This window comes from Myotis daubentonii, chromosome 6 (genome assembly GCF_963259705.1).
Source record: "Myotis daubentonii chromosome 6, mMyoDau2.1, whole genome shotgun sequence".
In the NCBI taxonomy this organism is placed as follows: Eukaryota; Metazoa; Chordata; class Mammalia; order Chiroptera; family Vespertilionidae; genus Myotis; species Myotis daubentonii.
The window spans coordinates 19,695,297-19,718,305 of NC_081845.1; the positions used below are offsets into that span (position 1 = coordinate 19,695,297).

Here is a 23,009-nt window from a genome sequence, read left to right on the forward strand (position 1 = left end):
TATAATGTGAGCCCTATAGTGGTGATTAGAAGTATTTATGGATATATGAAATATGGTAGATAAAATATTCGAGGAGATAATTTATTTTAATTTTAGGCTGTGGGTAACAATATTTAAAGCATTATCAAGTAGAAGGAGTTCATAAGATCTGAAAGTAATCAGTGCAGATTATGAGGATTTAAGCAAATAAAATTTTTAATTAAAATAAAAATACCAACCTTAGCTTATTTCCACAGTGCCGTTAGAATCTCGGGAAGTACAGGGAAAAGCTAGTGAAAATATATCAGACTGGATAATAATGCCCTAATTCTGCCTTTATCTGGATGAAATTTCAAAGTAACTGAAATTTTATCTTTGGATATTACAAAAAGTTTCCATTAGATTGAATGACAACTCAGTTGTCCTAACATCAGAGAAGAAACTTTCATACCCCTTAGGCTCCTTTTTTCTCCTGCCTGATCTTTTAGTGCTGTGGATCTTGTTCTATAGTGAATGAATCGATTTAAATTTAACGTTTCTCTTTCCTTTCCTATGCCAGCCCGAAACCTTTGGCCTACAGTCACCAAGAGGATGTGTTCCCTGCAACTGTAACTCCTTTGGGTCTAAATCATTCGACTGTGAGGAGAGCGGCCAATGCTGGTGCCAGCCTGGAGTGACAGGGAAGAAATGCGACCACTGTGCCCATGGCTATTTCAACTTCCAAGAAGGCGGGTGCACAGGTCTGTTATTGAAGACTCAGCAGAGCACATTCATTCTCTGGGTCTTGGCTCTGTAACAGTTTGTTCGTCAGGGTTTCCAGAAATTAAAGGACAACAAATATATGATATAAAATATCTAACCTAATAAGAAACATCTGTTTATTTTAAATAAATTATCAAAAGAAATACACTGCAATTTGAAACATTGCCTCATGCAAAACTGTGCTTGTAAATACTCGATATAAATCCATCAGCAGATCCCAATTCCACTGTGTCTCTCTCTCCTTGAGTGTGACCTCCATTCAGCCGGACGCTCAAAGGCTACTGCAGCTCGAAAGTTCAATTTTTCTGGTGCCAACGTTGTCTTAGTTTAAATTCTACCCCCAAGCTAATACAGCTCAACTTTTCCTTTTCCTGTTGCAAAATTGGTACAAGGATTAGGGGAGTTAATATATTTTTCTTCTACAAAAAAAAAATTATGTTTGCTTCTACTTTCAGGTGCCTTAAAAACTGTGATATTCTGAGAAAGAAACAGATTGGCTCTAGATATTCGTTAGTTCATTCGTTAGTTCAGTGCGGGGCGGGGGGGGGAAGGGGGGTTCTGACCATGATTTCCTCAAGCAGTGTTCTCATATATCCAGCCACAGCCTTCTGACAAACATGATATAGAAAGTAGGAAATAGCACAAAATAATTGAAAGTAAAGACTTAACCTTAGCATTGATTTATGTGTCACTAATTTGGAATTAACCCTTATTCCAGCCAATTAACCTTTGCTTACTAAACTCACTGATTCAATATTGATGATATTCCTATATCCTCAGCATCATGATAAATACATGGTAAGATTTTAAGACTTTATTATGGACTACTGTAGTGAATTTATGTAAGAAGTGCCAGGAATGATATAGGAAATTATTTTAAAAACCAGTACCTTTTAGATATTCTCAAATACCTTTGATATACAGTTGTGATAGTAAATTAAACCATTATAAATTATTTTAAATCTTATCATTGTAGACCCTCTAAGAGTCTACGTGTGATCTCTAAGTCAATATCTGTATACACTAAAATGCTAAAGCTGCATTTTAAAATATACTCTGGTATTTAAATCTCACTATTTTTACTCACTAGGAGTTAATGAAATGGCACTATATATTCAAATATATCCACTACCAGAAATTATAAATGAGAGCAAGAACACTTTAAAAATTTTGAAATAGTGATAACATTTTAGAACTGCAGACTTAGTAGCATTTAACCCCGAAAAACAGAACAGAGAACAAGCACAAAACAGGCAGGATAGCATATGTTTGAAAGCATGCTTTGCTCTAAAGAGCTTGGATTTGTTTATTGGCTGCACAAATAACAAATTATGTGACATAACCAAATGACCTAGTTTCCCTGTCCCTCTACAACATTCATCTATTAAATAAAGAAAATAATAGTATATACCTTGCTGGGTTTTTGTAAGAATTAGTTGAATTAATGGTTATACAATATTTAGAGAAATTCCTGGCATATAAGGTATATGTAAATGTTTACTATTATTGTTATGAATGGTATTTCTTTATTAGTATGATTAATGTGGTAAACACTATATTTTAACAAGAAAAAAAGTAGTTAATTACTCAAGTTTTCCTAGTAAGTCAGTGTTATGATTCCATTGAAGAACTACTTAGAGAATTTCTATTTGTAGGTAATGATTTGAACCATCCCAAGACACTTTTTAGTACATTAATTTAAACACAGTATGCACTATTTTTCTCCTTAATCAATGGTATATGTAAACTAAATCCTTTGGCTGAAAATTAGCAGCAATATTAATAACAACAAAAACAATAGCTAACATTTACTTAGTGTTTACCCTATGCCAAGTGTTGTGCTAAACATTTTTCACAGCTGGTATGAAATGCTGTGAGCAATGATAATTATGATCCCTTAAAATGTGAGCTTAATCAAATATCCCAAATGTATTTTGTTTAAAAGATTTAATCATCATATAACCAATTAAAAGGTTTCTTATAATATTGGTCTTCTTTTTTAATTCACGTATTTGTTTTTTATTCACTTGCTTTCTCCTCTTTAATATGAAACACTGAACCAAAGTATTATCAGTACCTAGGTAAACTATAGGTAATAAATGACATACAGTCCTTGTCTTGGATGGCTTTGAAGATGTCAAATATTATTTTTGCATTCTTTGAGATAGTGTATGGGTAGGGTTGAATTTGTACTCTTCATATATTATATCATAGCATGGAAAATTCAAAATCTATTGAAAAGAAATAAGGCAGTTGGTAAATAAAACTCAGAAACATCTTTATATATATACAGTTCTGTAATTTAACTATTTTTAAATGTTTGCAAAACTGAAATGTCCTGATGTATGTTAGGATATACTGAATTTAGGAAGCCTATTAAGCTTACAGGTTTTAACTACAAATCAGAGTCATCAATAGGAAGGAATTGTTAATCTATACAGTGTAGAAAATTAATTATGAACTTAATCATAGAAAGGAAATTCAGACCTTTATAATATCTAGATATGAGGTAACAGAGTTAACATGGGATCTGATACACCAATTCTTTCTTTTCTTAAGCTTATTTGAAAAGTTAAAAATGTTTTACCTTTTGAAATTATTCAGTGAATTATAATATATGTGTTGAACAACTCCTCTGTGAAGTACACTGTACTATGATATAAAAAATGAATGAGTTAAGTTTTCACTTTTAAGAATCCTTGACCATAGTATGGAAAATGAAACAACACAAATCACAATATAAAAATCAACATTTAGTATCAAATGTTTACTTTTTGTTTCCCCTTTCATCTGTGAAGCTTGCGACTGTTCTCACCTGGGTAATAATTGTGACCCAAAGACTGGTCGATGCATTTGCCCTCCCAATACCGTTGGAGATCAGTGTTCTCAATGTGTACCTAATACCTGGGGCCACAGCATTATCTCTGGTTGTAAGGTGAGTGAATTGATTTATTTCATCTGAAAATTTTTTAAAAAAGATTTGTTTATGTTGGTAGAATTCTATAGTTGGGCATTTCAAAATCCAATATTATATTGCAAAACAATGTAGAACTATCATTATGGAGTGATTGCAGCTATTGATCAGTATCTAACATTTTAGTTGTGGCAAAGATAATGAAGTAAGTACACATTTATGCAGCCTCATCTATGATACCTACCAAAAAGGAGGGGGAAAGAACAAAAAAAATCTGTAATAAAATGGAAACAGCTAGAGCCTAACACTTACACACAATGAAATATACCTGCAAAGTACAAGGAAATTGGGAACCAATTAAAGGAATTTGCCAAAAATACATATGAATTACCCTCAAATTATGACTAGGTTTCAGTTTCCAGAAAATAATTGTTAAGATTCTGAAGAGTCATATTATCAACCTTTAGCCTAGAAAAATCCTCGGTTTTTTCCATGGCTGGACCTAAGAAAGTTTCATGACCAAACTCACATTGAGAGACATATATTCAGCATGAGGGTGGAAGGAACTCCAGTTTGTAGAGTCATATAGCTACATATTTGTAAACAAAACAAAAATTCCTCCAGAGTTCCAAAATTTTAGATGACTATGAACAATGCTACAAAATTCTATGACGGTTTGCATTTTCACTTTGAATCCAAGCATCTGCCCCATCCCTGGTCTCATGAATAAGCCATACGAAACTTATGAGCGTTCCATCCCAGCCACAAAATCCAATGATGTGTCCAAACTCTAATGAAATTCCTGAAGTTGAAACTGATACCTAATGTTTAGTATATAAATCAGGATAAAATATAGACCAAGGTAATTTTTTTAAAAGTAGTTGTAAGGCCCTAGCCACTTTGTCTCAGTGGACAGAGCATCGGCCTACAGACTGAGGGGTCCCAGGTTCAGTTCCAGTCAAGGGCACAAGCCTAGGTTGTGGGTTTGATCCCCAGTGGAGGACATGCAGGAGGCAGACAATGGATAATTCCCTCACATCATTGATGTTTCTATCTCTCTCTCCCTCTCCCTTCCTCTCTGAAATCAATAAAAATATATTTTAAATAAATAAATAAATAATAAATAAATAAATAAGTAAATGCAGTTGTAGGTTTGATACCATTATATAGTGATTATTGAATAAACATTATGTGGCTTGAAGTGTTTTGATTACTTTGAACCATTATTAAAAATATAAATTTCTGAATACACACCTCATCATGATGATCAATTACAAAAAATTCATAGAGCCCTCACAAATATTTATGAGCATGTGTTCTATTTTAAATACTTGGATGACTATACTCCAAATCTACAGTGATTTGAGATTTATAGCTTTCCTTTCTTTGTGTCATGGGTAATTTTTCAGTGCTGAGGTGTGAGCACACACATCATTTGAGCTTTTCTTGGAGTAGAATACAAAGCCTGCCATCTCTTGCTAGCAGGGAAGTCATGCATAAATCCTCTCTTGCCAAAGAAACATTACATCTAATTATGATTTAAGTTTGATATCGGTTATAGTGCTATGTAAACATATGGTTAATGGTCTCATTTGTCTTTACTATGACTTCCTGGATATACTTTCTGATTCAGAAAGTTCCCAATGTCTGTTTGTACTGCCAATTAGTCTTTAAGAATTATGTGAATATTGGGTAGCATTTTATATTTTAGTTAAATGATAAGGATGTCTCATCAGACATTTTTTAAATGCACTGCATGATTATAGTTTCCATTCATATTATAATTTTCTATTTCTGATTATAGCCCATTTTGTTTGAGTCAATGAAACAAATATTTATGTGAATAAGCCAATCATCCTTATTTTGAAATCTCATTCTACTCTTGATGTTCTATCAGGATGAGTTATTCAGAGTGATGACAGTGGGTTATTCTATGCTTTAGAAACTATATACATGTTTGTAATTGAATATTACATTTGGGGTTTAAAATAACTTTTAGTAACAACTCTTATGCAGCCCTTTTTACTGGATAGCAATGAAGACATAAAGAAATACTTAATCATAAAGACACCCAAAATAAGGCCTGGCAATTATTTTAACATCAGAATTTGGGAAGATATTTCACAGAACATTTGGACAGGAAAGAGATGATAGATTGGAAGCCGGTGATTGTACATCACATTCTAGAAAGAGTAGTCCCATAAGTAAACTGCTGTTGGCAGGAGCAGAAGCAGTAATATCCCCAGTAGTGGTGGATATGAGAATTAAGCTGAGCAATGAACGTGTGAGAAATACAAAGTGAGATCCAGCCAGAATTAGATCTGGAAATTTGGCAAGTTGCTAGGCATATGAGTCTGCCATAGAGCTGTACATCTGAGAAGAAGAATAGTACAACTCCAAAAAGAATCAGGTGACCGACTAAGTATAAACACTGTGATCCAGAAAGAGGTGGTACCCACTTGGATCCCAAGTAAGAACCCACTTGGGAGAAAGAAAGCACACCAGTTATTTAAGCAGGGAAAGTAGAATATAAAGACTTGTTAACTGGTCAAAGGTAGTTACTAAAAAAGTTACTGAAAAAGGATAAAAGAGAGATATAAGGGATCCTGAAGTATCAGATATAAAAGAGCAGCTACTATTTCTAGGCTTATGGAGGGCGGCCCATAAAGGAATCAAGGGCTAGGAGAAGTCACACAGTTCCCTCTCCTCGACCCCAGCAAGACTGAGGTTCAGAAATGTTTAAAGAGAGGGTGGCTACCACAGGAACACACAACCTGCCTGTGGTGAGACAAACAATAATATCAACAAACCAGTCGACAGAGTTTGTGGGCAAATGCTAGTCTATGGAAGCTGCCCACCACTGTTGAAGGCCATGGGCACGCTGGAGCTATTTAGAAACAGCCTGTCATGGGCAGAGCTATGTGCAAACTAAAGCTACTCAGATAGCTGCCTATTGGAGACAGTGGTTTTGAGGACACCGCTGGACTCATTCTGAACTTCTGGGCTCTCAATGCTAAATAATAAAGTAATGATAATGATGACAGTAATGAAGACAGCACCCAGGACAGAAGTGTCTTCCCACCACTGTGGTTTTATTGAATCACTCCAGTGCCCTTCGTTGATGAAGCTTAACATTCTGCAACCTGTCCATGGAAAAATGTGTATAGGTTCTAACTACAGTATCACAAATAGGGCAGGGAAGAGTGAATTTAAAGCTCAGAGACAGTAGATTGATCATTGGCACAGCTGGTCTCTGAAAATGATTTATTTATTCCAAGATCCTAAATGACATTTTAGAAATACACTTGGCACTTTTATTACAGAGATATGAGCTTTGTAAATCAAAAGCCGCAAGATTTAAAAGAATATAAGAAAAAAAAGACACATGGATGAGCAGAAGTCAAAGAAGAGATAAAATAAATAAATTATATTGGAGCCTGACTGGCATGGCTCAGTGGTTGAATGTTGACCTATGAGCCAGGAGGTCATGGTTCAATTCCCGGTCAGGTTTCTCTCTCATCATTGATGTTTCTATCTCTCTCTCTCTGTCTCCCTTCCTCTCTGAAATAAGTAAAAACATATTTTTTAAAATAAATTATTGGAAAGTGCTAAGCATGCAATAAATTGTGTAACTAAAATAAACACTGGTAGTATATACATACAATAGAATTTTCACTGTGTAAATTGGGAGGTATAAAATAGAGAATAAATTTGAGAGGCAAATAAGAAGGTAACTACTGAAGACATGAAGGTGTTATAGAATTGATTGATAGACAAAAGTGGTATATTTTAGGAATTATAAGTGATCCTGAAGAACAAAACTGGTAAATTAGAACAGAAGTAAAATTCAAAAACAAATTTGAAGAAATAGCACTAAATCAAAAATCAATTTGTTCCCAAACTAAAGTAATTCACCATGTTCCAGTAAATTAATAAAAACAACCTCAAACTTTAAAAAAATTTAGCAAAATTTTAAATTCCATAAATAAAGAGAAAGTCATATTTATCTATGAATGAATGAAAAAAGTTACCAGCAAAGCATCTCAAATCAGACTTGTTTGAAAAATAAAATGGCAAAAACAACACCCTCAATATCACTTCTCTAAATTCTCCCTGGCTTCCCCACATCCAGTTTGGTGCTCCTTATATGTTCACATACCATTCTGCATCTCCCCTATTCTACAATGTTATTCCATTGTGTTCTATTTATATATTTACTTGTCTCCCTCCATTAAACTATACTGTATGTCTCTGTAAAACTTAAATGCTATAAAAACTAGATGATAAAGTAAAATGACTTTGTCTAAAGTCCTGTCTTTGAAACAAAAAGGGTTTGAAGAAAACCCATACTTAATTCCTCCTTGCCACAAAAAGGCAGGGAAAGTACATTTCCATTCTTATTCAATAGCATCATGGTTTCTGGACACTCATATATTTTAGTAAATGCAGGAAGCAATTTTAGTGTTATGTTCACTGATGTTTCCCAAGCGACTAAACTAGAACAGTACAAAGGCATATCATAGACATATGATTAATATGTGTTTAATGGGAGCATAGAAACATTAGAATTAAAATTTTAAGATATTTCCCAGGAAACGGCGTTAGCGGTTGCTGTTTTTATCTCCTCCATAGGCGTGTAACTGTAGCACGGTGGGATCCTTGGATTTCCAATGCAATATAAACACGGGCCAGTGCAACTGTCATCCAAAGTTCGCTGGTGCAAAATGTACAGAGTGCAGTCGGGGTTACTGGAACTACCCTCACTGTGACCCCTGTAACTGCTTCTTGCCCGGGACTGATGATGCGACCTGTGATTCAGAGACTAAAAAATGCGCCTGTATGGATCAGACTGGGCAGTGCACTTGTAAGGTAAGTGCTGCCAAAATACATTAAGGCTGCGACCTTCCTAATGCCGCGACCCTTTAATACAGTTCCTCATGTTGTGGTGACCCCCAATTTCATTGTTACAAATTGAACATAATTAAAGCATAGTGATTAATCATGAAAACAATATGTAATTATATATGTGTTTTCCAATGGTCTTAGGCGACCCCTGTGAAAGGGTCGTTCGACCCCCAAAGGGTCGCGACCCACAGGTTGAGAACTGCTGCATTAAGGAGAACTGGCCTCAAGTTTATTTTCATAGAGCAATAGTATTAACTTTAGTCAGTGTTCATTATCCTGCTTCATTGAGCTAAACAAACAGATAAAACAAAACTCATTGATAGACACAATGTTTTTGTTTATAAATGTCCATTGGCATATAGATAAACATGGTTTTCTAAGAACTTGTATTTAACCAAAGACTTACTTTTTTTCTAGTTAGTAGATGGAACATATTTTAAATAGTAAACTATTCTGTACATGTCCACTTAGCTTAAATAACAATAATCTAGAGGAGAGAAAAATACAGCTCTCCTAAGCATCATCAGAGAAAAATCACAGCTAAATAATAAGGCTTATAAAAAACCCATTACTCCCCAAATTAATCTGCAACCACTGTACACTGAAAAATAAATTTACTGCTGTGAGGTTTCGTAAAATTTTCATCACATATAAACACTGACATTACAAACAGTAACAATGTGGAAATTTCAGCCCTCATTAATATTGTTAAATGGTGTAGAAAAACAGCCAATTAAAAAGGATGAGAGAGATTTTATTTCCCTATTAGATATATCTGAAAAATCAGTTTCAGGGTAAATGCTAAGACTGGGTCATAGATATCTTTTCAAGAAAAAAGCCATTACAGGGAGGACAGAGAAGCAAGAGGATGAAATCCAGGGAGTAAGTGTTAAAATAATCTTGAGAATTTCAGAAAAGAGCGGCCTCTGCCAGTGAGGGCCCTGACCAAAACCCAAAGTACAATGCTGCCTTATTACATATAATTGTGACCACACATCATATTTAATATACATTATACGAGGATGTGTACATTATATAATATTATATAAATCTACATTTTAACATCCTGTTTTTGCATTTTTTTTTTTTTTGCATCACACCACTGTTTAGGAATTGATGTTTTATTTTGCTTTTGAAATTCTCATGACTCTTTCATATCGTTAACAGCAGCATAGTAGAAAATGTGCTGCTTAGATTTAAAAAACACACAATATACAATATCCTTGATTATGTACTTACGCATAAATTAAGCATTTTTAGACCCACGGTTTCACATCCCTTAACAAGACTAACTACATGTACCACTTGAGCTGGGAGTCTAATACTTGGTGGTCTTTTTTGTTTAATTTTTTTAAAGTGTGCCCCTGTTATTCATTCTCAAGTTTAATTCTCTCGTAACTTCACCGTTAAGAACACTGAGGAGCTCTCATCTTTCATCAGGTGAACGTGGAAGGTGTCCACTGTGACAGGTGCCAGCTCGGCACATTCGGACTTGATGCCAAGAACCCACTTGGCTGCAGCAGCTGCTATTGCTTCGGAGCCACTACTCAGTGCTCTGAAGCGAAAGGCCTGATCCGTGCGTGGGTGAGTAAGGACCTGCTGAGCCATGAAATGGTGTAATGTTAGCCCTGCTGGCGTCTTTTAGCCAGCCACTGAGGGCGAGGAGGAAATGGCAAAACACTTAAGCAACCTTTTCCCCTGCGCACATCTAGAAATGCTGAAGGGGCCATGTGCCATTAGAGGGTTGATATAAATGCCTTTTTAAATAGTCCTTAAAAATAGTTCATTTATCATTGATACAGAAATGGGTTCCGAGTGAAAAAGGGAGACATTGTAAGGGAACGTGTTTGGGATGGGAAGAAGCTGCATGCTGAAGAGTCAGGGCACCAGAGCGTGAATTTGATCTGCTAGTGCAACACAAATGAACACCAGGCTTGCACATTTATTCCAACCAGCCTTAGAGAATCATGGATTTTTAGCATGGAAGCATGTACATTTTTTTCTTACACGTTCCTTTTACCTTTCCTACCTTTTCGTGTAAAAGGCTCCGATTTTCAGACACATGGTTTTCCCTGTGCGAACAAGTCAGAAAGATGTATTCCCTTGCCCTACTTGCTCACTAGGCACTGGTTCGGTTTCTTGTGAAGGCAGCTCATCAGCTCGGGGATGGCCCTGCAGATAGACATGCAGTCCGTCCATAACTTGTTTTAAAGGAGTGCCCCGAAGACTTGAGCTCAGCCTCCTGCTGTGGTCTGACCCCTTGCAGGTGTCTCTGGAGCCCGAGCAAACCATTCTGCCCCTGGTGGATGAGGCACTGCAGCACACAACCACCAAAGGCATCGCTTTTCAAGATCCGGAGATTGTTGCCCGCATGGATCTGGTGAGCCAGGATCTCCGTTTGGAGCCTTTTTATTGGAAACTGCCAGAACAATTTGAAGGAAAGAAGGTAAGGACAAGAACTTTGAAGTCACACGAGAACAAAGTAAAACATGTTTTTGGAATCACTACATTTGGACATTATCTAATTCATCGCTCCTCATTTTATTTTGTCAGCTGATGGCCTATGGTGGAAAACTCAAGTATGCCATCTATTTTGAGGCTCGAGAAGAGACAGGTATCTCTACCTATAAGCCTCAAGTTATCATCCGAGGTGGGACTCCATCGCATGCTAGAATTATCGTCAGGCATACGGCCGCTCCTCTCATTGGCCAACTGACAAGGCATGAAATTGAAATGACAGAGGTAAGGGTATTCGTTGTTTGGTGCAAGGATGTCAGTGGTTTAACATTCAGTTTCATCAGTGGTTTATTTTCTTGTTAACAGAGAGAATGGAAATATTATGGTGATGATCCTCGAGTCAGTAGAACCGTGACCCGTGAAGACTTCTTAGATGTACTATATGACATTCACTATATTCTTATCAAGGCTACCTATGGAAATGTGATTAGACAAAGCAGGTAAACTCTACTAGAAAGGACCCAAGTTAATTTCTTATTCTAGAGTCTATAGGGAAGATAAGACATCAGACAAGAAAGATTTAAAAGCATTTGTTTTGGGAGTGTGGTGACAGAAGACAAAGTTAAAAAAGGCTTTTAGGTCACCTGGTGGAAGTTACTGCTATTCCCCCCAAAAGGAAAATAGATTGAAAAGCATGTTTAAGGGGGAAAATGTTGAATTGACCTTTGACACGTTGTTTTAAATGCCAGTCAGAAATTCAAGAGATGTCCTTTAGGGTAGAGATAATTAATTGTCGTGCTATAAATAGGCTGCATGATTGCTGAGAAAATAACCTCGTTAAACCCTCAGGGTCACCAGACAGAGACGAGTTGGTCCTAACTCCTTGACCCCTGAGCATTCTCACCTCACCCCAGTGTACCATACGATATTGTCATTTTCCCTGTGCATCATGATGTGAAAGGATTGGGAATCACATTGAATAGATGAGCAAGAATAAATGATGGAAGCCAAAGGATAGGAATACTGTAAGGGGCTATAATATTTTCATATGATCCTAACAGGTCAATGAAAATGAGGCTTGCTGATAATAACACTTAGGATCATACTGGTGACATGCTTTATACCAGTTTTAGTGGGGTTTTAAGTCTCAAAGTTTTGAGGAATAAATGGAACACATTGAACCTAATATAGTGAGTGTAGACTAATGTTTCCATAAACATAATTGTAAAAGGGAGAAATGAAATAATATCAATGTTCAAGAGATGGTTGTTTACTTTGAAAGAGAAGTAAGCATGTTCACAGACCACGGGAAAAGGAATTAATAGCAAGGAATACATTTAAAAATTATGTCACAAAGAGCAGACAGATGATGGAGACGCCATGAGACTTCAACGTCATGAGCACACACAGTCATGTTCCTTGAGTCGAAGGAGTAAGTTACCCAATAAGATAAAACGAAGACCCACACCGAGGTAATTAAGTTTCACACTATGGAGGCAGAAAGTTGAGGTGACTTCATACACGAATTTCCAGTTCGCTGGCACACTTCATCTTCTCTCTTATGCCCTGTGAGACTATGGAATCAATAGATATTTGAAAATTATCTCGTATAAGAAATCTGTAGACCAGACCAGGGAAACAAAACAAGACAAAAAAATTATGAAACCTCTCATTGGCAAACCAATGAATATAAAAATACCATTATTTCAAATGTTCACACTGTACTAACCATATAACCCAAAAATCCTTTTCTTTCATGCGCTTGGAAGACAGCGCTTGGAAGACAGTGTTGAGTGCAAACATATTATTGCAAATTGTGCTGGGCTGCAGTAGAAGAGTTTGCTAGTGCACAGAACGTTTGCTAGTGGAAATGATAGAAACAATGTTGTCCTGAATTTTTCATTTTACTTTCCTTGCCTCTCCCCCAGATGCTGTCTTCCTATACTGTGAGGTTGCCTTTTTTCCTCATAAGTCTCTTCCCCTCATTACCTTTTTTCACATCCCTCACAATAATATCCTTTGGCTTAGGAGACCATTTTTGAAACTTTAGAATAAATAAAAGACTTCACTTTTCTTCTAGGCTTAATAAAAACTAGAATCATCGTCTAGCAACAATAAGGACACATATATCTGTGGAGCAGCACTTATTGTCATAAGACAGTGGAATTGTGACAAAGTTCAAAAATGTGCTTGAATCTTCCCCCAAAGTAGTTCAGACAGAGTCCTGCAGCTTTATTCGGTTAGAGTTAAGTAGTCTCAGAAGTGGAGCACTTGAGTTATTTATACATGTGGTTATGAGATTCGGATTTTGTACATATTGTCAAGGCTATTTTTTCCCCTCTTTGCTTTTGTCTTCTCTTACATTTATTTGAAGGACATAACAACTTTGCATTTCAGTATTCATTTGGATAAAAGCTTGAGTTTGGCCAAATCCATAAGTCAGGGAAAGCAGTTGCTCTCTCATCTCCTGGGAAGGAAAAAAAACCACAATGTATTGTAGAAATATCTGTTGTTGACACCATTCAAGTTCCACTTGGTTTTTAAATACTCACTAGTCTGTTGTGTTCAAGCATGTGCAAGAGAAGGAAAGACTGTTCTAGTAAATCCACAGGTTATAAACACCACAAGATTTCCAGGGGGATGACATGTCCACAGACAAGTTGCCTTCTCCTCCCTCAAGGAATTCAGAGGCCCATAAAGGTGGAGCCTTTCTCCTGGGAGGGGAGTGGTTTGTTTACCGGTCACAGCTGCTATGTGTCCTGTAAGGAGAGAAGGAAATCAGAATGTTAACTGAATGTGTGTTGAACAAAAGCTGTCTGATCTTCAAAATGCAGATTACAATAACAGCGAAGTCAAAATGTGCATTCATAATTTATTGTCAATAAAACCTACCTATGCCTGTTGTAAAGTTTATGATTCAAGCTCTTTAAACTATCAAAGGTGCCTTTTATGCAAGCAAAACTATTCATTGTCTCATTTAGACGTTTCTTTGCAGAACACTTCATGTTATCACTTAGTCATGAAATAGTCTGAGTTTATGAACTGCATATATTTTAATGCATAATTTCAAATTACTAAAAGGGGCATCAGTGTTTTCATTGTGAATCTTTTTTTTTTCAATTATAAGGACCTTTCCACCAATAAGGAGCGGAAAGTTAACTTGCTTGAAGGACTCATTTAATAAAGCTAACAAAATACTAATTTGAAAATATTTTATCATCAGAAAAAGATCAATATTATTCTATTATGCCGAATCATTGTTTTCTAAAGTTTAAGAAAGGATATTCAGGCACTCAAGAGGAAGAAATCAGTGCCAGTTGTAAATTAAAAGCAATTTTGCTAGTGACTATGGGAGATATTCTCACAGGGAATGACCATGGGTTGTCTGTCTGAAAGAATGTAAATGTCTAATTAATTAGCCATGCCTATCTGAAGCCACTCGCATTTTAAAAAGTGGAGGGGAAATCTTTATAATAACTTATCAACAGGACATCAGACATCTAATTTATGAAATTCCTTATGATTTATGTGAATATTTTGCTAATATGCAATCTCAACCTTTGTGGAAGCATAGATGCAAGAATAAGTTGTGGCACATAAGTTTCTAAAATGTAGCAGCTTCAAAACAATAGAATGAGCTTAAGGTTATTGGCAAAAACTTGAGAGCATGCTTCTCGTAGGGTTGGCTGTTTGCTGGGTGATCTTAACTTGCTGTCTGGTAATATAAGCATCTGCTTGGTGTGTCCAGGATTTCTGAAATCTCAATGGAGGTAGCTGAACAAGGACCTGTAACAGCACTGACTCCGCCAGCTCACTTGATCGAAAGATGTGATTGTCCTCCGGGCTATTCCGGTTTGTCCTGTGAGGTAAGCTGGCTCTTACTTACCTGTTTAAGCCCAACTCTCTCTTTTTAAAATATATTTTTATTGATTTCAGAGACGAAGAGAGAGGGGGTGAGAGATAGGAACATCAATGATGAGAGAGAGTCATTGATCAGCTGCCTCCTGCACGCCCCCGACTGGGGATCAAACCTGCAACCTTGGCATGTGCCCTGACCTGGAATCGAACCGTGACCTCCTGGCTCATAGGTCAATGCTCAACCACTGAGCAATGCCAGCGGGGCAAGCCCAACTAACTCTCTTAACTACTCTCTGAGCTACCTCTGCTGCAATCAGTTTTACTTTCATGCATATTCTTACCCTATTTTATTTGATTTTCCACTTACAGTGTGAAACACAGTAAAGAGGATGATGCTATTGTTACCTATTAGTAGGGATCGCATTGGAAGGGAAATATTTTATGAAAATTGAAAGATCTGTAAAAATATGAAGCAGTCAGGAAGTAATGTTTTATAAGACCCATTTATTACACCTGAGTTATTTTCGTGGCAGTTCCTCTAAACAGTTAGAGATGCTAAAACTGCATTAGGTGAATATTGTTACTAATGGAATAAGTAGCTACAGATCCATGTATTAATTTATTTATAAATAATTGTATGCATCTTTTGTAAATAAGATTTGAGAAGTTTTATATGAAGTATGGTACATGAGGCATGTGATGCTACCAGGTCAAAACTAATGTACAACTTAAAAATGATGAGTATAAATCTCTGTAGAGGTGGCATGGGGTAATGAAAAGAAATGTGGGCTGGTTTTGCTGAATCCTCCTAGGGGCACTGTTTCTGCATCTCAGTTTGTTTCCCTATACAGTCACCATGAGGATGTATTTAAATGAAGACATGCGTGTTAAAAGCCCCATTGTAAACTGAAGTGTCATTCAACTTAGTAACCATTATTTAAACTCCAGGTTTTTCAGAGGGCAATTTCCTAAGAATAACTTCAAATTCCTTGTGAAACATCCTTGGAATGATGTTATAGCTTTGCTTGTGACTGCTCTGAAGGGCAGTATTTGTTCAAATGTGTTCATTTGGTCTAATAACATCAAATAACCCATCTCATTCTTAAATTGGATCTTCTACATACACATATATACATTTGTTCACACACACCAGTAAGTAATAGATACACAACCTACCCAAATACACATAGTGTATATGTGAAAAATGACAGTGAGTGTGGCACATATAAAAATGCTATCTTTCCAAATATCACATGATCTCACTCAGTTGTGGAATATGATGAACAACATAAACTGATGAACAAAAATAGAACCATAGTCATAGAATCATCAAACAAACAGTCCAACCTGTGAGAGAAGGCAGGGGGTGAGGCGGTAGGAGGTCAACCAAAGGATTTGTATGCATGCATATGAGCATAACCAATGGACACAGACAGAAGGGGGGTGAAGGCATGTGCGGGGGGAGGGGGCATCTGGGGAGAGGTCAATGGGGGAAAAGGAGACTTCTGTAATACTTTAAACAATAATTTTTTAAAAAAAAAAATATGCTATCTTTCCAATGAGCATGAAAGATTTAAAAGTAGAAGACAGAAAGAGCTTAAGATTTTTCTAGAAAACAGGTGATTTTTTTTTCTTATCCTAAGGAGTGTTTGGCTATACTGTTGACTACTATGTAGTCTTGGTCAATTTCTTAATTGCTATAGGCCTTAGTTATTATATAAAAATTATACATAAATTATATAAAAAATTGGAGATTGGCTTTTGAAGTTCCCAAATTCTCTGATTTTGCAATATTAGGGTGGTGTAGATGATATTCAGTAAGTAGTCAAGATTGACCTCTAACTATCTTGAAGAGAAAGTTACTACAGCTATATATTTTTCTGCATTTATTTAAAATAATACTACTGTTCACTTATTAAACAAAAATGTTAGTGGAGCAGTAAATTATTTTAATGTCTACTTTCTATTCCATGTTTTTAATGTTAAAAACTCTCCTTGTTGTGATCAGTAGGCTTTTTAGATAGTATATTCTAAAACATGTTTTCCCATTAATCTTAGTAATTTTCTATCTTTATATGAAAATATAATTTAGCACAAATGAAGCAAGTGAGAAATGAAGAAAATCAAGAAAAACTGGGACCACATACCAACTACCACCTATATTTGTGGCTTCACCTATTTCTCGTAAATTTCACTTAAGCTCCTATTTACAGACAATAATTACAGTAATATCTTAGTGGAGAGATCATGGGGATAAAGACCTATCTCTCATAATAAGGTACCTGAGGTGTTCTCCACAAGCCATTGCCTCTAATCCATTATATATCTTATTTATAATTCATCATGATTCTAAAGTGTAATTACCCAGGCATAAAATCTAATCATCAAAGCAAGAGCTAAGGACATTTTTGAAATAATACATCCCATTCCGGTAACATATGCTTTGGGTCACGAATACGCAAAGCAATTCCTTCACCACATTTTCACCAAATGTATGGTATTCTAAAAACATCTGCAATTACAAGGTATTCATTTCATGTTTTTACCCAAAATAGGGTGCAAATAAACAAAATTAAGTGTTAGTTACCACTGAAAATGCAGCCAGTTGGGAAGACACGTAGCCTTTGCCTGTTACGTGCAGTGTTATGACATTACAGGCCTGTTCATTGAAAATGTTAGTTCTAGAAATGCCTACTTATTACAATTTATGATTTGAAGTAGAGACCATATTACCTTTAGAAGTCAAATAAAGGACACAATTTTCTCACCACACATATTAGTGTGAGAGCCATTGAATTTAATGTACTAAATATAGAAGCAGCTCCTCACCATCCTCTCAGTTAACAATGCTGTCTAAACAGACCTAAACTCAGGTTAGATTGTGTGCAGACATAGGAAATATTAACCATTGAATATGTGGCTCTCTGCAGTAAGATCATGGAAAACAGAAATGTGTAGGTTGATCGCTACGTCATATTTTGGACATTTCCCCTCCTGCAGGTTTGATAGGATGTTTGGCTCACAGTTGAATAGCTGGTGTCTGCTGGGTCACCACTCAAAAGCTGTCACTTCTGTGGGGTAAAAATATTGTCTTTAATCCCCAAATAATTTAAACACGTGATCAGCTCATGAAATTCAAATGACAAAATAGTGAAAATAGGCTTTTTTCTTACACACACACACCTCTTAGGGCACCCTTTATTATTTCTGCTGCACATGAAAGACCCAAATATTCTGTTCAGATACAAGATATTGAGGAATGGTACGGGTAAGTGACATACATTGTAATTTTGTTTCCCAGTGCAACTTGGAAAATCACTGTTACCTTTATTTTTAGTCTATTTTCAATGATTATATTTAAAAATTACCTGGGGATAGAAGCACCCATTTTGATTTATTATATGTTAAGCACTAAACATACATTTATCTCACTTAATCCTCATAACAACCCTATAAAAAATAAAACACCATTTATTGAGTTCTTACTGTGTATGGCACAATGCCAAGCATATTTTCTAGTATACTTATACCAACATCACTGAGGCTATAATATGATCCCGTTATTACAGATGAGGAAATGGAAGCCCAGACAGGATAAGAAACCTGCTCATGATCCCACCGCTAGAAAACAGCAAAACTGCATTTAAATCTATGCATGTCTGTTTCAAAATACCAAAATATACTTATATCCAACTATTATGCTATACAGTATCCGTATGTTACAGGTGAGGAAACTGAGGCCCAGACTATTCAAGACCTCCACAAAATCATGTGTAGTAAGTGGGGAACAGGAATTAAACTCAGGATTGCCTGATTGCAAAACCCGTGTAAAGATATAAGATAGTGTTTTAATTGTCAACAATACAAATACCTATTTTTATTGTTAAACTCTGAGCAAATAAGGGGGCGTTGAGAACGCTGCACCTGGTGTATATTGGCTCATTACTCTCTGACTCCCATTCCCTTCTATCTCCCACATTTTTGTGTAAATTTGATTCTAATATTTTGATGAGATACTATAGTATGAAAATAAACTACATATAGAAGGAAATCAGAAGAATATTGGACCAATGAATAATTTCATCACAAGGAAACTTTGAGTTTGAGTTAGAGAAATAAAGGGATAAGATTAGAACAGTGTTTATTTGCTTTTTTAGAAAAATTCTCTAGTGTGTTCCAGAAAGGATTTTAGGCAGGACTTTAGAAAGTAGCTATTATCTTTCCTCTCTTTTTCCAAACTTAAATATAATCATTCTCATGAATTTTGCCCCAGTTTGCTGAGAAGAAAGACATCTGCTATTGAAAAACACACTTAAGTTTTGTTAATGGAAACAATAAATACAAAGAGGACCCAGGAAAGGAGGAGATTAAAGAGAAATAAATGTCCCATTTCTTAAAAAAAAAAAAAAAAAGTGTTTTAAAGTTTCTTACTTGCATCACAGAAGTCTCTTTTTCCTTGCTAAGTCTTAGAACTTTAATAAGGACACAAAAGTAATCTAACCGGTTAGAACTTCAGAAATCATTTGGATTCATACACTTGCTCATTCACGGAATGATGAAAACGGTATCTCAGTGACAAGAGACTTCCCTGTATCCTTCAAACAAAACTAACTCCTCAGGCCAGGGCTTCCATAGTCACCGGGGTCTGCATGCATTTCCAGCCAAGGAGGAGGAGCGTGTGGGCAAGTCTCAGTCCTGTGCTTATTAGACCCTCCTAGAGTTTGGAAACAAACCCTGGCTCTACTCTCGGCTAATTGAATTTAAACCTCGGTGTTGGAGCCACATCAGTACTGAATGCTCCTCAGATGATCTGTGCGCAGCCAGGGTTGGAACCCAGCTTGGACTCGCACGAGGGGTGCTTTTCTACTTTGTCCTGCTACCTTTCCAGGGAAGAGGCATAGTAACAGGAAAAACTGGGAGTGTATTACAGTAAACGTCACCTGTGGCTCGCACCTTCAAATTTCAGTCTATCAGATTGAATATCGTATGATTCTCCAATTAAAGTGCCATTTCTTAACTTTGTTCTTCTTAGATTTGTTTAAGATTTCACTTGAGACATAAAGCAGAGTTAGAAACTTACTGTGTGCGATTTTTACACACACACACACACACACACACACCCCACACAAATATACCCCCCAAAATAATAACAATAATTATATAGGTATCCAAGGCTAAATTCCATATAAAGAAAATCCAATTTCATTCTTCCGTCAGCATGCTAAAGAATTGGAACAACCCACACTGTATAATATTTTTAAATATACCTTGGATTGTTTCTTCAGTTATGTTCAAAAGAATTCCTCAGTCATAATTTCTAGACCTTATTTGGTAAAAATGGAAAAATCAACCTTGATTTTTAATAATATGAATAAACTCATTAAAATAGAATAAGACATCCACTGTGAAACAAGTAAGGCTCAATATATTTTGAATACTCTTCCCGGTTTTATCAGCTGGCATTATTAAATCTCATTAGGCTTTCTTATAGGCTGCGATAAAAGCAGGGACTCTTAACTGAGGTTCTTTCACATTATGGGAATCAAAGTAAACAAGGAATGTGTTGACGATTGGTCTTTTTCCCTTTGTAAGGCACTTTGCCTCTTCCACTAGGGAGGACCTACTCCAGAGCCAAAAGGATACAGAGGCATGATGAAGTTCTTAATCCACTGGTATTTCCCCTGCTGATTAAGCAGTCACTTTTCTTTTAACAATGGGAACAAGATATCCTGTGAAAAAATCCTACAGAGCCAGAGTGATAAAGCAGTCCCTTTGTAATCTTCAGTGGTATCTGAAAAACTAACTCTTGACTCTTCCTCATAAATCAGTGTCTGATAAAGGCAGCAGCTTTACATACAGAGAGGACTGAGCCCAGAACATAAAGACTGTTCTCATTCCCAGCGAGTGAGAGCTGTGGGCTACTCTCTGGTTTTTATTGCAAAATAAATAAATAAAATAGACCAGGGGAAAGATAAATTTTATTAGCAGCCTAATATTCCCAAGACATGTAGAGCTTTTATTACTTTGAATTTCTTACTTTTATAATCTTTCAATTATACTGATATGAATAATGCAACCTTGATACTCTTTTATTTATTTGATTTTTTTTTTCTGAGACTTGTTGGATACTTGCTAGTTAGCCATCCAACACAAAAGGAGCAGATTTTAGATTGTAAAGGATATTGGAATTCTCTCTTTACTTCGTATAACAATTTTATTTAAAACCAAACCTCTTTCTCAAGAAAAAGATGACTATTTGAAGCATTTTCAGGCTGAGTGGTATATGTAAGTGACAGCTTTCTGTTACAAAAATCTGATGATATGGATGCTGCCTGTACACTCTAGGGACCAGGCAGAAATAAACTTTAGGAATCCAAAATGGCACTTGTGTTTGTACGTGATGTTGCCTTTAATGCAGGTGGCGGGGGAAGAAGTCCTTCTTTGGAACTACGCTGAGAACCAAAGTGCTTATACCAAAGCAAGGTTTCTCAGTTGGCTGTTCTAATCGGCTTCTTTTTCTTTCAGACATGCTTGCCAGGATTTTATCGACTGCGTTCTGCGCCGGGTGTCCGCCCCACTGGGCCAACCCTGGGCACCTGTGTTCCATGTCAATGTAATGGACACAGCAGCCTCTGTGACCCTGAGACCTCCATATGCCAGGTATTCCCCCGAGCCTTTCTAAACACGGTTCATGTGTTCATTTCTCTTTACACATGCGCAGATACCATCTACAGAGGCCGCTAAACTGCAGGGTGTGTGTGTGTGTGTGTGTGTGTGTGTGTGTGTGTGTGTGTGTGTGAGAAATATAACATGCAGCAAAAATGGCATTTATCACATTACACATTTTTTAAATAATTAAGAAATGATGATTGGGAAAGCCACTACTCACATCAAGAAACAGAATATTAACAGCATCTTAGAATAACACCCGAGAAAACAAATATTAATGTAAAAATCACGAGGGTTTTTCTGATTATAAACAAAAATAAGCCTTTTATAAGAAATTTGAAAATTATAAAGAAGTATTAAGAAAAAAATTAAAGCCATCCAGAATTCAACTTAATATAAACATTTTATATTTAGGTTATTTCCTACCAATGTTATACATGTGTTTGTAGATATGATTTATATAATATCATAATTGCAGTTTTATGTATATACTAGAGGCCCAGTGCTCAAAAATTTGTGCACTGGGGTGGGGTGGGGGTGGGGGCTCGGGGGAGAGTCCCTCAGCCCAGCCTGTGCCCTCTTGCAATGTGGGACCCCTCAGGGATGACCACCTGCTGGCTTAGGCCTGCTCCCCAGGGGATTGGGCCTAAGCTGGCATTCAGACATCCCTCTGGCAGCCCGGGAGCCCTCGGGGGATGTCCACTTGCCAGCAGGGATCAGGCCTAAGCTGCAGTCAGACATCCTTAGCGCTGCTGAGGAGGCCGGAGAGGCTCCCACCACCACTGCTGTACTGGGAGCTGTCAGCCTGGCTTGTGGCTGAGCAGAGCTCCCCCTGTGGGAGCACACTGACCACCAGGGGGCAGCTCCTGCATTGAGCGTCTGCCCCCTGGTGGTCAGTGTGTGTCATAGTGACCAGTCATTCCCAGTCTTTCTGCTGTTAGGGTCAGTTTGCATATTACCCTTTTATTATATAGGATTATGAGCATATTATAGTGCTTAGATATATTCTAAAATCTTTACAATCTTTGATAGGTTATTCTTATAATTTCACTATTTCCCTTAGAATTCCAACTGCTCTTATTAGTTAGCTGGTTGGTTAGTTAGTTAGTTAGTTAGTTTAGTCTGTTCCTACTAACAGCCTACTCCACCACCACGGTCCTGCCTTGGAACAATCAGGACTAGGAAGAAATTCAGCATCTAGAGTCCCCTTAACTCCCTAACCCGCACACAGCTCTGGATATCTCCTTTGCTGAACCCATTTCCCACCTCTCCTCATCTTCTGAACCCTTTCCAGCAAGCCGGGTGGGACTCTTGCTCACACATCAGCAAAATCCCCTGCATAACCTGCCTTTTCCCTTCTGTTGTCTTCTCTTTCCTTGCCTGCAACACACTTTTCCCCTGCAGTGCCTTCAAGTGGGAGCCATTGCCTTCTCTCACAATCCCTCATTCCCCGCAGCCTGACGGT

The 23,009-nt window shown here is 36.9% G+C and overlaps 1 protein-coding gene across 2 annotated transcripts in view; it reads left to right on the top strand.

The window, feature by feature from the left end:
- The window catches only part of LAMA2 (laminin subunit alpha 2), a 484,581-nt gene that overhangs the window by 310,774 nt on the left and 150,798 nt on the right, over positions 1 to 23,009 (top strand). For both annotated transcript variants that reach the window (XM_059700294.1, XM_059700292.1), the window contains exons 22-30: positions 539 to 719; positions 3,540 to 3,676; positions 8,288 to 8,524; positions 10,001 to 10,144; positions 10,827 to 11,006; positions 11,114 to 11,302; positions 11,384 to 11,517; positions 14,766 to 14,883; positions 21,401 to 21,535. In XM_059700294.1, coding sequence (XP_059556277.1) covers positions 539 to 719; positions 3,540 to 3,676; positions 8,288 to 8,524; positions 10,001 to 10,144; positions 10,827 to 11,006; positions 11,114 to 11,302; positions 11,384 to 11,517; positions 14,766 to 14,883; positions 21,401 to 21,535 — 1,455 coding nt within the window. The remainder of the gene's footprint in view (positions 1 to 538; positions 720 to 3,539; positions 3,677 to 8,287; positions 8,525 to 10,000; positions 10,145 to 10,826; positions 11,007 to 11,113; positions 11,303 to 11,383; positions 11,518 to 14,765; positions 14,884 to 21,400; positions 21,536 to 23,009) is intronic.